Raw genomic sequence first — 12483 nt, 5'->3', positions numbered from 1 at the left:
TATAATTAACATAATTCACTTTTTTATCCTAGTACTTGATGCAAAAACTTAACATGTTCTCCACGATATTCTTCCACAAAACTCAAAATGAAATTTTTACTTGATGTTACACCTCAAATAATCTCAACGTAGGCAAATTAAATAGGTATGAAGGGACAAGTCAATAATACATGGGAATTAAACCGTTTGTCTCATGAGTGATAAAGATGGGGACCAAATGCTAAAATTTAAAATAAATGATTATTGATATCAGGGGCTACATTATATCAGAATATTTTACTTCTAGTTTACTTCAGGTCTTCATGTCAAAAATACAGATAGGTTCAGAAAAGCAACAAAATCGGACTAACAAAGCGAATATAAATGTATATATATCTTCCTTCCACACCTCTCGCGATTAAAAGCGAGTATAAAAATGTAATGAATCTGACAACGGTAAATACAGCCTAGTCATTAAATATGGTAATTTTAATTCACTCAAGACAATTAATTGGTAAGTAAAGTACCAATGCGTTTTTGTTTTTATTTTATTTATTAAATTTAATTAAAATTATTACGGTGCTTCGTAAATAAAAGTCAATCTTTTCAGAGGCTACATATCCTGAAAAGTTTGAGAACCGCTGGCCTAAGCCTTAATTCAGGGGTCGGCAACCTACGGCGGGATCCGGCCCGCGGAGTAATGTAATCCGGCCAGCGATGCTTCGCTGAATTATAGTAACAAAACAGGTGTTTTGAAGATTATATTCTTTACGTAACAGAATTTATTGTAAGACACATGTAGACTAAATTATATTATAACCCAATCCAACACGCAAAAAAGTTGATGCTAAGTGAAAAGGATCCGATGGCGCCGAAAATATTCAAATGGAATTTTTTTAGACGCAATGCAATGAGGAAATAAATCTACATTCTATTTGAGAGATGTATCAATGTTTGATTTCTTATTATAAAAAGTATCATTCGTTCGGTTTTCAACTTTCTAAAAATATGTGCGGCCCACCAATGACTTGCAACCTTTTGGTCCGCGAGCGGCAAAAAGTTGCCGACTTCTGCCCTAGGCGTTTCTAAACGGGGATGTTTTGAGGGCTGTTCTGGGAGTTCAACGAGGGTTCTCTGAAATGATTTAAGCTTCTTGATTTTCAAAGCTCCCGTTCCTCTTTATGGTCGCACAAGTTTTTTCTACCATGATGTCATCTGCCTCGTACGCTATTGTAGCAGAATAAAGGTAATTTTGACACGGTGTACCGATGTATCTAAGGTTACACACCACAATGGTTTTGTCCGAAAAACTCTTTGCAATTCCGGGGATTTTTTGTGAAATATGTTAACCAAGAACGAGACCTGTTCGGATAACTATGTGTAGTTGTTCTCTTATTGTAATTAATGTTGCTATATGCCTATGCTGTACACAGCAAATTCGTTCTCGATTGCATTAAGGCTGTTTATGGTTCGACGAAAGCTTCCAGAGTAACGCAGGGGTTCAGCATGCACGCAAAGGCTGCTCTAGGGCCTCCCGTGGTATGAACCCGGCCCTGGTGCTATGTGGTTAACTAACTGCAATAGCCATATGTTGTGATCTGACATAAAGCGTGCAATTGGCAATGCACAAAATAGCTCAAGAAAAAGATATATTGATTGTAGCGATATTTTAGGAGTATATATGATGTTTCAACAAACTGAACGATTATAGATCGAGATAATTCTGGATTTTGTTCGAATATATAAAGCAAAATACTAATAACAGTTTTGCGCAGGTATCTCAGCTAATAACATCATGACAGTATACACAAAAAATCACTTCGTTTTATTTATAGCTGTAAACTTATACCCCAATTTTTATTTTATTCAGGACGTTTGTTTATATGTATATACATAGAATAGGAAAAGTAAAACAAGAAATAAATTTTGCAGATACAAATTAAATTTTTGAAACAAAAAAATTGTCTGTTTCATTAAAAATCAAAAACAATCGAAAAATATTTCCGAATGAAATGTGCCAAACTCGCGAACTCATACAGACTGCGGAATTGGAGCTTGGAATTTGTTTTTGTGAAAATACTTCGATCAAGTATCATTTCGAGAGTAACTTTTTATGCATTTTTTCTGAAAAAGACTATATTGAGCAAACGCTCAGAGCTCAGAGATACTAAGTTCTGGTTGACAGTTATTTATCATTTTTACATATTATTCTATTTTTTTTTTATCAAATCTTAAATAGGATTATGTGCAAATGATATAATGATAAAAATACGAAAGATTGGATCATAATGAAAATAAAACACAATCCATTGGTCATGGCATAAAGGGAAGCAAAATTCATTAAAAGCACTAGACCCATTATTGGGCACTCCGGAAGTATTCGTACCAAGATGACGCACAACCTGAACAGCCCTAACCTGGTACACATACTATGTTCAGGTTGTGCGCCATCTTGGTACGCATACTTCGGGAGCATGCATTATTGTATGTCCTACAGTATTATAATGTTTACTGAAAAATAAAAATGCTGTTGTTCTTAGGGAATCGAACTGTGAATTTATGCAAAATAATCTGATACATTCTTCACAACTTTGGGTCTCCCAAACAATAGGTATATGGTTTTCATATATATTTTCTTTCTGAAGATATTCGCAGCATTTATATACATCAGGAGAATTATAATATTTTTACGTATAAAATATCCAGAACTAGCGTAAATTGTTTCAGTACTAAAACTAACAAATATTGCATAGAAATATAAACTGAGAATGAATAATAAAAATTTCATTAAATTCCGTGGAATTGAATATATTAGTCTACTTGAGCTCGGTGATTCAAAGCAGCGATATCGCCCCTGTATACATTTCAGTGCAAGCCGTCTGGCAATGTAGAATCATGAATAATTTCATTTCCAATATCTTATTTGGTATAAAATTAGTTTTACCCGTGACGTCATTACTATAAATTATATACTGTGCCAGACAAAAATATCTCCAAACATTGAAAAACCCGTTAGAGATTCCAAACTCGCTTGTCTCATTAGAAAACACTATAATATATGATTGATCCACTTGCTCAATTTTGTTTATATTAACTTTGTTTATAACTATACATTTTTTGGTATTGTCGGGCCGATGATAATGCATAAATAGAGAGTTAGAGGGGGTGACGGGAGATTAAAAATGTGGGAACCACTGGATCTCTAGACACCAATTTCTACAAAACTATTATCTCTTGTCAATTTAATCATAGCTATCTCACAGCAATTAATGATATTTGCAGGCGCCTAAGATTTCATCATATACATAACATTCGATTGTTGATCGGTAGCTATTAACATAATTGGTGGTTGCTTTAGACTTCCTTTCGGCGTGAATTTGAGCAAAAACGTTACATCATGGGCACATGAATTATTTATTATATAATTAGAGAGGATACAAAAAAAATCTTTTCAGACGCTACACAAAAAATTAAATTCACTGGAAATGAGAATAAAAATATTCATTAATATAGTACTCTTGTAAAAGGTTTAAAATAGAGACTTTTTCAAGTTTTGCTAACCTGTGTGTGGACGGGAAACTATACTAGACGACCATACATACAATCTATTGTCGATAAATGTTGTCAAAACTTGTGCCATGCTCAGCATGTTTTAACACTATGCAAATAGATTTTGATATAATCAATGAGATATTGTGATGTTCATCCAAATCCACACCGTGACGCTGTAGTCTAGTCGTGTAATCCGGCTTGTGAGTCGCTTCTGCTCTTGGATGTCTGTACAATAGAATAAGAAGTCACTGATGGACCAGGCGTGAATGGGGAAATTACCAGGAGTATGAATTCATATCAGTCGGGATTCTACAGCCGGAATTGCCGGTCATAACAGTGAATGGTGTAACTTTTTTAAGATTTCACTGTCGTGCATGAGTAGCATGCGTGATATCGTAGTTCACTTGGGCGATAGACAACTTCAAATTTGTTCTCAAAACATTACTGATAATAAAGATATTGATATCACAAAACGTAAATTGCATGATTTGCACAAATGTAACCAATCTGAAATGAGGACAGAACAAAAGGAAAATTAACAGTAAATCCTAATATTGTTAAAGCGTGCAAATACAATAGCAAATGTACGGTAATCTTTTGTGTTCACAAGGGCAGCATTGTTTTAAATATAGCATGCAAGCATTCAAATATTCCAGTCAATGATTCATGCACACGTCATGTGCATATCACAATGACACACTGGTAACAACTGATTGACATCTGATTTGTCTACTTCCTGTTATTTACACGAATTTTTTTTAAAAAGAGGCAAAGTATCTCTTAGAAACCTATGCTCGAATGAATCAATACAATGATCAAAAAGTCAATTTTCTGTCCTTTTATGCATGAAATTTGAACATTGAAGTTTGTTAAAACAAGAACGGTTCATTTAGGATGGTATATGAATAAAATCTGACAAAGTAGAAAAGAGATTTTAAAATGTGTTTATACCGAAATTTAAGTACCGTGACGGTTATTCGAAACACCATAAAGTCCACAAGAGATTTCCAGTTTTGACTTTACTTATTAATTTACTGTTTTCACCAACACCATATTAAATGAAATTAAGTATAGTAACAAAAATGAATCAAATATTAAGTGTTATATTTCAAACAAACCAAGCACAAATTAAATAATGGCTAAACCTTTGCAGCAGATGGAACAGAAGTATTGCTGGTGCTTACAAAATGTACTGTAGGAAGCGCTGAGACACTTGTAGACCACATCTTTTTCAGTGCTCCTCTCATCTCTTCGTTGAACAGGGCGTAGTGAATGAATAAAAGAAGACCTTGCAACCCGTTGACAACGACATGGATAGACCCAAAAACGACCTCCAGTGGCTCAATGTTGACTAATAATCCTAGTATCCAAGGTATACCTAGAATCGGCATGAGGATAACAACAGCGCGTAGAGCTTTTGCGGCGTGTGATGCTTTATTCTGATCGCGTAGGTTGCTAGGCTTGAATTTTTCAGCGCTTCTACTCATTCTCCATACTAATAATCCCAGTCTGGTGGCGATTAGTAGGTTTATGCCAAGAGCCAAGCAAATTGGAATAAGCACAACATATTTTCCATAATCAGGAGCTATCCAGCAATTTTCGAACGATTTCCTCGATGCGATTTTTGGAATATAACCACCGTCTTTGTTTCCTACTACCCCGCAAACAATAGCATATATTAATGGTAGAATCCAAGCGATACAGAAACCGACTATTCGCCGCTTTTTCTTTGAACTTGAGTCGGTAAATGCATGCGGAACTGCAGAAGAATAAAATTTGATAAAGCTGTAATGCATCCGGTATAAAAACACCAAAGAATCAAAGTATGAATATGCCATTTTGCATGATTTAAACAGCTATTTAAACAAGCTGTTTATGTAATTCTAATTTATGTACGAAGAAAACACTTACAGAGAACTTTAGTCAACATGAGTGATCCTTCAATGACCATTAAAACAGCGGTTGCTACCAAGAAAAAGTGTGTCCCAACTGCCATAAAGTAACATATCGCCGAAACTTCGACAGCAAGCGGAGAGAGAACAAAAAACAGATGAGTGAGCAACAGTGCCAGACATAAATTGATTTGCACGAGAACGCGGTCAAAATGTCTCATCCTTTTCCTGCAAAAAAGTATTTATATGACTTAAAACACTGTTTATCTTTATACTAAAATTATTAGTTCCACTAATATAACTTTATATGTAATTGAACATGAAATAGACCTACGGATCGTTTTGTTAGTAACTTGTTGTTGAAATTAAAGATTGCTGTTGTCGATAGAACGCTATTACCTTTGTTTATTTCAAAAATTTCTGTGGGCTTTATTCGTTTTCCATTTCGACGTTTTGTGTGGTGACGTCAACAAAATTAAAAAAAAATTATAGCGGTCCGCGGCGACCGCATGTTAGTGGTTCTCGTGCTTTGCGGAAGTCTGAAATTTTTTGTCTGGTACCCTGGGACTACGGTACCGATACTGTAATTGTAAACGATTTGTTAAAACAGTTGTGTCTAGGATCATTTGGTATTTCAATTCACGTTGAAAATGTAAGCATAAATCACCATCGTCACAGGACCTGGAAAAGCTAGGACAGTCCGGTACCGTTACCGGTCTTTTTGAAATCTACCAAGAAATGTAAAAATATTCACCATTTATTTCAAAATAAAATTCAGACTTCTTGTGAATACAAGTTGAATACATTTTCATACAACCTAGCAATGTGAATTCGAGCTTGCTCTGAATGACTTATTTAATATATAAATAGGGCTATACAAATTTTTTTCCCCCAAACTTAATTTGCTTATTATTATAATCAACAATGAAATAAAATAAAGACTGTTGCATCGTGTACATACCGGTATATTCCAAGCAATACTGCAGTAACGAGTAGGAAAACAATCGAAGTTGATTCTATCACGGTTGATGCCGTAGTTACAGCTTGAGGAAGAGTGATGTTACGGGTGCTAAATACAACAGCAAAGGCACTATTGTGTTCACATTGACAAGATGTCACGCTATTTCGAACAATAGTTTTGCACGTTTTATCCGACCATCGTTTAGGTGTAGAAACCGTATCATAGAACATGCAAACTTTTGAAATTTTGCTGAAGCGGTCACTGCTAGGTAGAGCTGCAACAGATTTATCACTTTGCGTGTTTATGTTGAATGAAACAGACTCATTTACATTGGTACCGTTTTCATCCATTAACGATATCAGAATGATATCCAGATCCGAGCTCAAAAAGAAGTCGTTGTACAGGTTAACGTTGTTTGCAAGTGAAGTTTTTGCTTTTGATTTATTTGGTTTAACAAAAGCCGTTGCCAGATATTTGGCTTTGCTTCCGTGTTTCCAGATTATTGAAGAATAATTTCCAATGGAGATTGGGTCATTGATGGTTTTCTTATATTGCGTAATGATCGGCGTTGCATCTTTTCTTATAATGCCATTATCTGATAATTCACAAATTTCTTCTCTCATTTTTCGAAGTTGTTTATCTAAAACGCATCGGTAAATTTTGATCAACATACTTTCAAAATTACAAATTGAAAATATACGACTCGGTATTGCAAATTAGATGATTACAAAAAAAGAATAGTTATATTCGTGTGAAAATCGAAATTATCAATTAATAGATAGTCGAATTTGTGAATGCTTTATTTTCTTTGTGAATTTTTAAACTTTTTGAATGGACATATTTTGAAAACAAATACCTTATCTTATTCTAATATATACATTAAAATATATTTCTGCTCTGATTGGAGCAATTAAAAAGGTTATTAATAGCAAAGTTTCAGCTGAGTCATTGAATCGTCATATCATATGATTTTTATATTCATGTGTTCACTTAGTTATTTATGAAAATGCAGTTCAGAGCACAGTTATGACAAAACAATGCGTAACATTATAAAACCCGTAGTGCGTCACGTCTACGGGTCATTTGAACTAATGGCGAATCAAGACCTTAATGCTGGCCTTTATCTACCAGCAGGTAGGGCGACTTCGTCCTACGCAAGTAATCGCTGAGTAATCGTTTTATGCAGTACACTCAAGATTCGCAAGGTATAGTATATATATAACTAATAACTATATATAACGCAATTTGACACAAAGTAATCAAGGGTAATAAAATATACAGTAGGAATCATTGTTTATTACAAAATCTTAACCATCAATTTTTATTCTTGTTCATAAACAGACTAGGCCCGGCACAATTCGTTTCTAACAGGGCAACGAATTTGTGAATGCGGTCGTGTCACCAGGAAGTAAAATAATCTATAACTAAGTTGCTCACAAAATTGGTTTGATATATATTTAATAATTATTTAATAAGCTGAAGTCGAACATACATTATTTTTAGATTTTCAAAACTTATATTGAAACCAACTTGTACGCGTTTTTCGGTAACCACAAATTCACAATGTTTATATATTGCTGCCCATTGGCACTTCTTTGGGGATCGCCAAATAATCTGTCACCAAGCCTTCTTATAAACCCAGATACCATTTTTAAAGGAGATTTTAAAAGCTTCGAAATCAACTATAAACTATATAATATATCTGTGATAATTTGGAACGCAATTTATTGTGGTACTATATATGATATATCGTCGATCTCCCACTTTGATCGATAACCGAGATACCGAATTAAGTATATATATAAAATAGTTTGAGAAAATGGTACAGTTAAAGTGACACCATTGACAATGAACCCTATTCCTTATCTAATTTACGGTAGGGCAATCATGCCGGCCCGGTACATGAAATGCGCCTCAACATGTGGTGTATTTTAGATAGTCATAAGTAAATATTGAAATTGCTTTACGCTTGAATCAGAGCTATATACCTTTCTCCCCGAAAACAGAAGAAAATAACTCATTGTTACCTTAAGTAACATTAAAAAAACTGTTCACAAACGTTGTAGCACGAGTCTATACATTTACTAACCTGCGGGACTGAGACAAGACAATTTGTAGGTCATCTGTATGCACATGGAATTAGTTGCATTCACTGTAAAATAACTAGAAATTAGTAAAAAATACATACTATATTAGAGAACCACATACAGGGAGAAGTAGTGGGCATTTGGCAGTTGTTTCCTGTCAAAGATCCACCTCACCGCTCTTTTAGCAACTGAAACGGGTATGTTTTATCACACAGAAATAACGCAAATCACTTTTCTTAAGTGTTACAACTACGCTACCGTTCTTACACCACTAAACCCAATCGAGTAGGCTATATTGAATTATTGAATTAGCTAGAGTTAGTTTTGTGTCCATTTTATTTACTTACAGTTAGTGAATTTGATCAATATCTTCCAGTAACTAGACTTGCAAGTAGCAATCCATGCTGAATCTGAAATTTGTAAATCTTGCTCATATATTTCTAGATAAAGTTATCAATATGCAAAAAAAAAAAAAAATGTTGATAGATCGCGTGAAACATCTTCTAGTCTGAATTAATATTCACAACACATGAAAAACAAACGGATGGGGTATGAATTGCAAATTTGATTGTCGTCTGCTACATTGTGATGGGAGGGACTAATGGAAACGCTATTCACGATCGTTAACATCTGGAAAACTAAAACTATTATAAAACCGGGTAACCGGCCGAGAATGATGGATATACTACGGTCATGCCCGGATTTACCATTAGGCAAGGTAAGGGCCCACATTCAATTTTAACTTTTTTCATTTTAAATAGTACTTTATTCGTTTTTAAATAGTAAATTGTTGTTCCAGAATAAAAGTGGTTTAAATTTTATAAAAACTAATATATATATATATATACTTATTTAATTTTTAAATCGGATTAATATTTCTTGTCCCAAATATTTGTCGAGTATATATAAGAAATATGATATTGCTTTCTGTTTAGATTTATCATCACATAGTCATTTATTTCGAAATATATCTAGCTATCCTTATTCAACCCACTTTGGTGATTAGCGCAGGTATCTTGTCTGTAACTGAAATTTCGCATTTCACGCAGTTTGAAAACTTATTTACAGCGTCATGATAGATTTTACATTAAGAAGGGAGGTTCAATGTGACGTCCGTGGGGCCTCATGATTGACATAGCCCAGGGCCTCATATCGTCAAAATCCGTTTCTGACTAGGGTCATGATTTTAGCACTTCTTTATACCCAACTTCTTATACGAAAGTCTTCGAGTCAGAATCATAAAAAATTGGCAGATAAAGTAAAAAAATAAAAAAAAGTCTGATTTTCACGACGAAAAGAGCACAAAAAGCTTATCAATATCAAATTTTAATAAAATATATTACTTTTCGCTATATATATGGTATCAAATTGTGGTAAAATTGCGCTTTTGTACGATGGTCGTAGTATTTTTTGGTGTTGGTTTGGCTTTTTTCTGGCGAGTCAATACTATTCTGCTGAATTACAATGCACGAATAGACTTACCATTCTGTATTTTATTAATCAGCGAACTGCAGTTGGCCGAATTATCATCCTTCTTGTGGCAATATGCCGACACAGCTTCACCTAAAAATAAAAAACAAAAAATACAATACTTGTGTTCGTGAGAAAGATTAGTATAAACTGCCCCTCGTCGTAAATGCCTAATTTTAAAATACGTATATATTGCAAATCGAGACCGAAACAGTAAACAATTCGCGGATGTAAGAAATGAGTCCTATAAAATGTTTATTTTAAGGTTTCTATTAATTAAAATGGTACAGTTATATAGATAGTACATGCTATTGTTGTCAACTGAATTATTTTTTTGGTTTTAAAAATGTTATTTGTTACAGAAGGCTTACCTTGTGTGAAACATAATTGAGTCAAAAAGGCAGCAATAAGCAAAAAGCAGCAGCATATGGAAAATTTTTGCTTATTGACAAATAATGGGTTATCCATTCGTGGCTTCTTGTTAATGATAATGTAACTTGAAATTATGTACTGTAATATGTAATTTCAGTCTATGCATACAACGTTAAAATGATAAATAAAAAATATTAGAAGGCCGTGTAAACTAGTCTGAAATAGAAATAAAATGAAACGGGTTCGTCTCCAGAATAAAATTTATTAACACGTTTATATCTCTATCAGGTCAACATATCCTTCACGCGTACGATGGCAATACGACAGGTACACGAAGATAATTTACCATAATATGACATTTTACTGACACAACAATCTAACCAGCCTACACTTGCCCTCTGCTCGTGTCTACTTGATTTTAGGTGCGGTTCACATATATTTCACCCATATTACTTTTTTTTATTAACGATATATTACGATGTCCATTAGGCACGCCCTGTGCTTAGATTAGAACAGCAAGCTCGTTGCTATAGAATAGATTGATCGTGCGTCACTGCCAATAGGACCGTTCAGAATCAAGTAATTTAAAACCGTCTTTGAGCAAGCATGGTCACAGCTTCCATTTAGCGCATTTTAAAAATGGCCCGTGTTCGACCTGCTGTAGATAGATTAATATTTTTGACTGGTGGATGATCAGTCGGTTCGCATGAGGAAGTTCCGCAACGTGCTCTGAATAGATCGACATTAAACGCAGCAATAATTTGGAAAATAGTATGACGCGTAGTTTCGACGATCATGCCCTAGTCGTTCTTTGCAGTTCAACGAATGTGCCCTCATCAAGCACCCTTATCAGGAAACGCTGGAAACATCTAATATATATATATTTTTTTTATACCTATTTCCAGATATTATTTTTGTCTTTTTATTGGATAACTGCACAAATAAAACATTCAGTATAACGATATTTATATTTAAGTATTCCTTAAAATTCATTTATTTATCCTGCCATTTTGTACACGAAATCTTTCTACATTCAGACTCAAAACTGAAAACCGTTTTTGAAAGTCGGTTTCTATAAACAATTTGCGCTATGGCTCACACACCGTAAATACTTCTTAAACAGAGGTTCGCCCACTTCTGATAAGACGACAGACTGTAATACAACCGAATCAAAATAGCAGGAAGTCTTCTGCATTTTGAAATTCCTTCGATCCACCATATCCAATTGGCTATACAAATATTCTCGACATAATCAGTCCGCGATATAAATGGTATCATCATCGCGACTAACTACGTAAAGCACAAAATCTTGAAGGCACGATTCCAATCACAGCGCATAATGCAGTATGCGATAATAGGGCAACCTACACATTCGTCTAACTCTAGGAGGGCATGCCTAAAGTCGATTTACGTACTAGTTGACAAACAGTGTAAATTTCGAAGATCTTTGAAGCAAAAATTACTAGGGGGATGGATATTAACACCTTAAGCTGTTACAAACGGTGACCGTACATTTGAACCCATGCGTATATCCACGGGTTCAATCTATATGCGGGTGCTAAAACCCATGGGTTAGTATGGGTTTAACTATCCGTGAAACAAAAAAAAATCCATAGGTGCAATTGTCATGGGTTCAAATGTAATGGAACCGTTACAAACAATTTCGGATCGAAACTGTTGCATTTACACGACGAACGTAATTACTGACACCGACGCAAGTCCACTTCAAAATACTGGAAATGAATAATAATCAGCGGCTTACTACGGGATATTTCTAACAGAGTGTCCAATAATAAAAAATGTTTCCCACCGTTCCTTTTTACATTCGCATAATATTCAGTTGTATGCAAAATACTGAGGCATGTCACGCAAGGTTCATTAAAAAGATGAAATATTTTTACCTTGCCATCATCACACTTCTGATTATCCTTCGTGGGTTTCCATTTTCGTCTTCGCCGAGATGAGAATCCCATCCTACTCGATTTGACAATTTTATTTTGGTCTACTCGGTGAGAATTTCTACCGTAAATTTACGATCCGGAAATTCAAGAAAGGTAGTCAATGGGGGTCATGTTTTCATTTCATTACGCGGTACAGCGCGGCCATTTTGCACGTACAAGGTTGCGACATCGTTAGGATATCCATATGGAATATGAAGTGAAGCCACCAC

At 34.6% G+C, this 12483-nt stretch overlaps 1 protein-coding gene across 2 annotated transcripts; it reads right to left on the bottom strand.

Moving 5' to 3' along the window:
• Positions 1 to 1939: 1939 nt before the first annotated feature.
• Positions 1940 to 10546, bottom strand: LOC120329432 (putative adhesion G protein-coupled receptor E4P). 2 transcript variants are annotated; one of them, XM_039396054.2, is made up of 8 exons: positions 10313 to 10546; positions 9954 to 10034; positions 8819 to 8881; positions 8474 to 8536; positions 6385 to 7024; positions 5443 to 5651; positions 4677 to 5290; positions 1940 to 3756 (listed from the first exon to the last, which is right to left on the bottom strand). In XM_039396054.2, the coding sequence occupies exons 1-8, from the start codon at positions 10407 to 10409 to the stop codon at positions 3712 to 3714; spliced, it is 1812 nt and encodes a 603-aa protein (XP_039251988.2). In that variant the 5' UTR covers positions 10410 to 10546; the 3' UTR covers positions 1940 to 3711. The 2 variants fall into 2 exon arrangements, with proteins under 2 accessions (XP_039251988.2, XP_039251989.2); XM_039396055.2 differs by having other exon boundaries at positions 4716 to 5290; positions 10313 to 10545.
• Positions 10547 to 12483: the final 1937 nt, after the last annotated feature.

This window comes from Styela clava, chromosome 12, assembly GCF_964204865.1.
Source record: "Styela clava chromosome 12, kaStyClav1.hap1.2, whole genome shotgun sequence".
NCBI lineage: Eukaryota > Metazoa > Chordata > Ascidiacea > Stolidobranchia > Styelidae > Styela > Styela clava.
This window is presented reverse-complemented; position numbering and strand designations above follow the sequence as displayed.

Bases quoted from the DNA above. Each gene is read 5' to 3' on its own strand.
- LOC120329432 (XM_039396054.2), bottom strand. From the start codon at position 10,409: ATGGATAACCCATTATTTGTCAATAAGCAAAAATTTTCCATATGCTGC. The intron at 8,537-8,818 runs GTAAGTAAATAA...GTTATTTTACAG, and splicing joins ATTGATCAAATTCACTAACT to TGAATGCAACTAATTCCATG. The intron at 3,757-4,676 runs GTTTAGCCATTA...TCTATTGTACAG, and splicing joins CTGTTCCATCTGCTGCAAAG to ACATCCAAGAGCAGAAGCGA.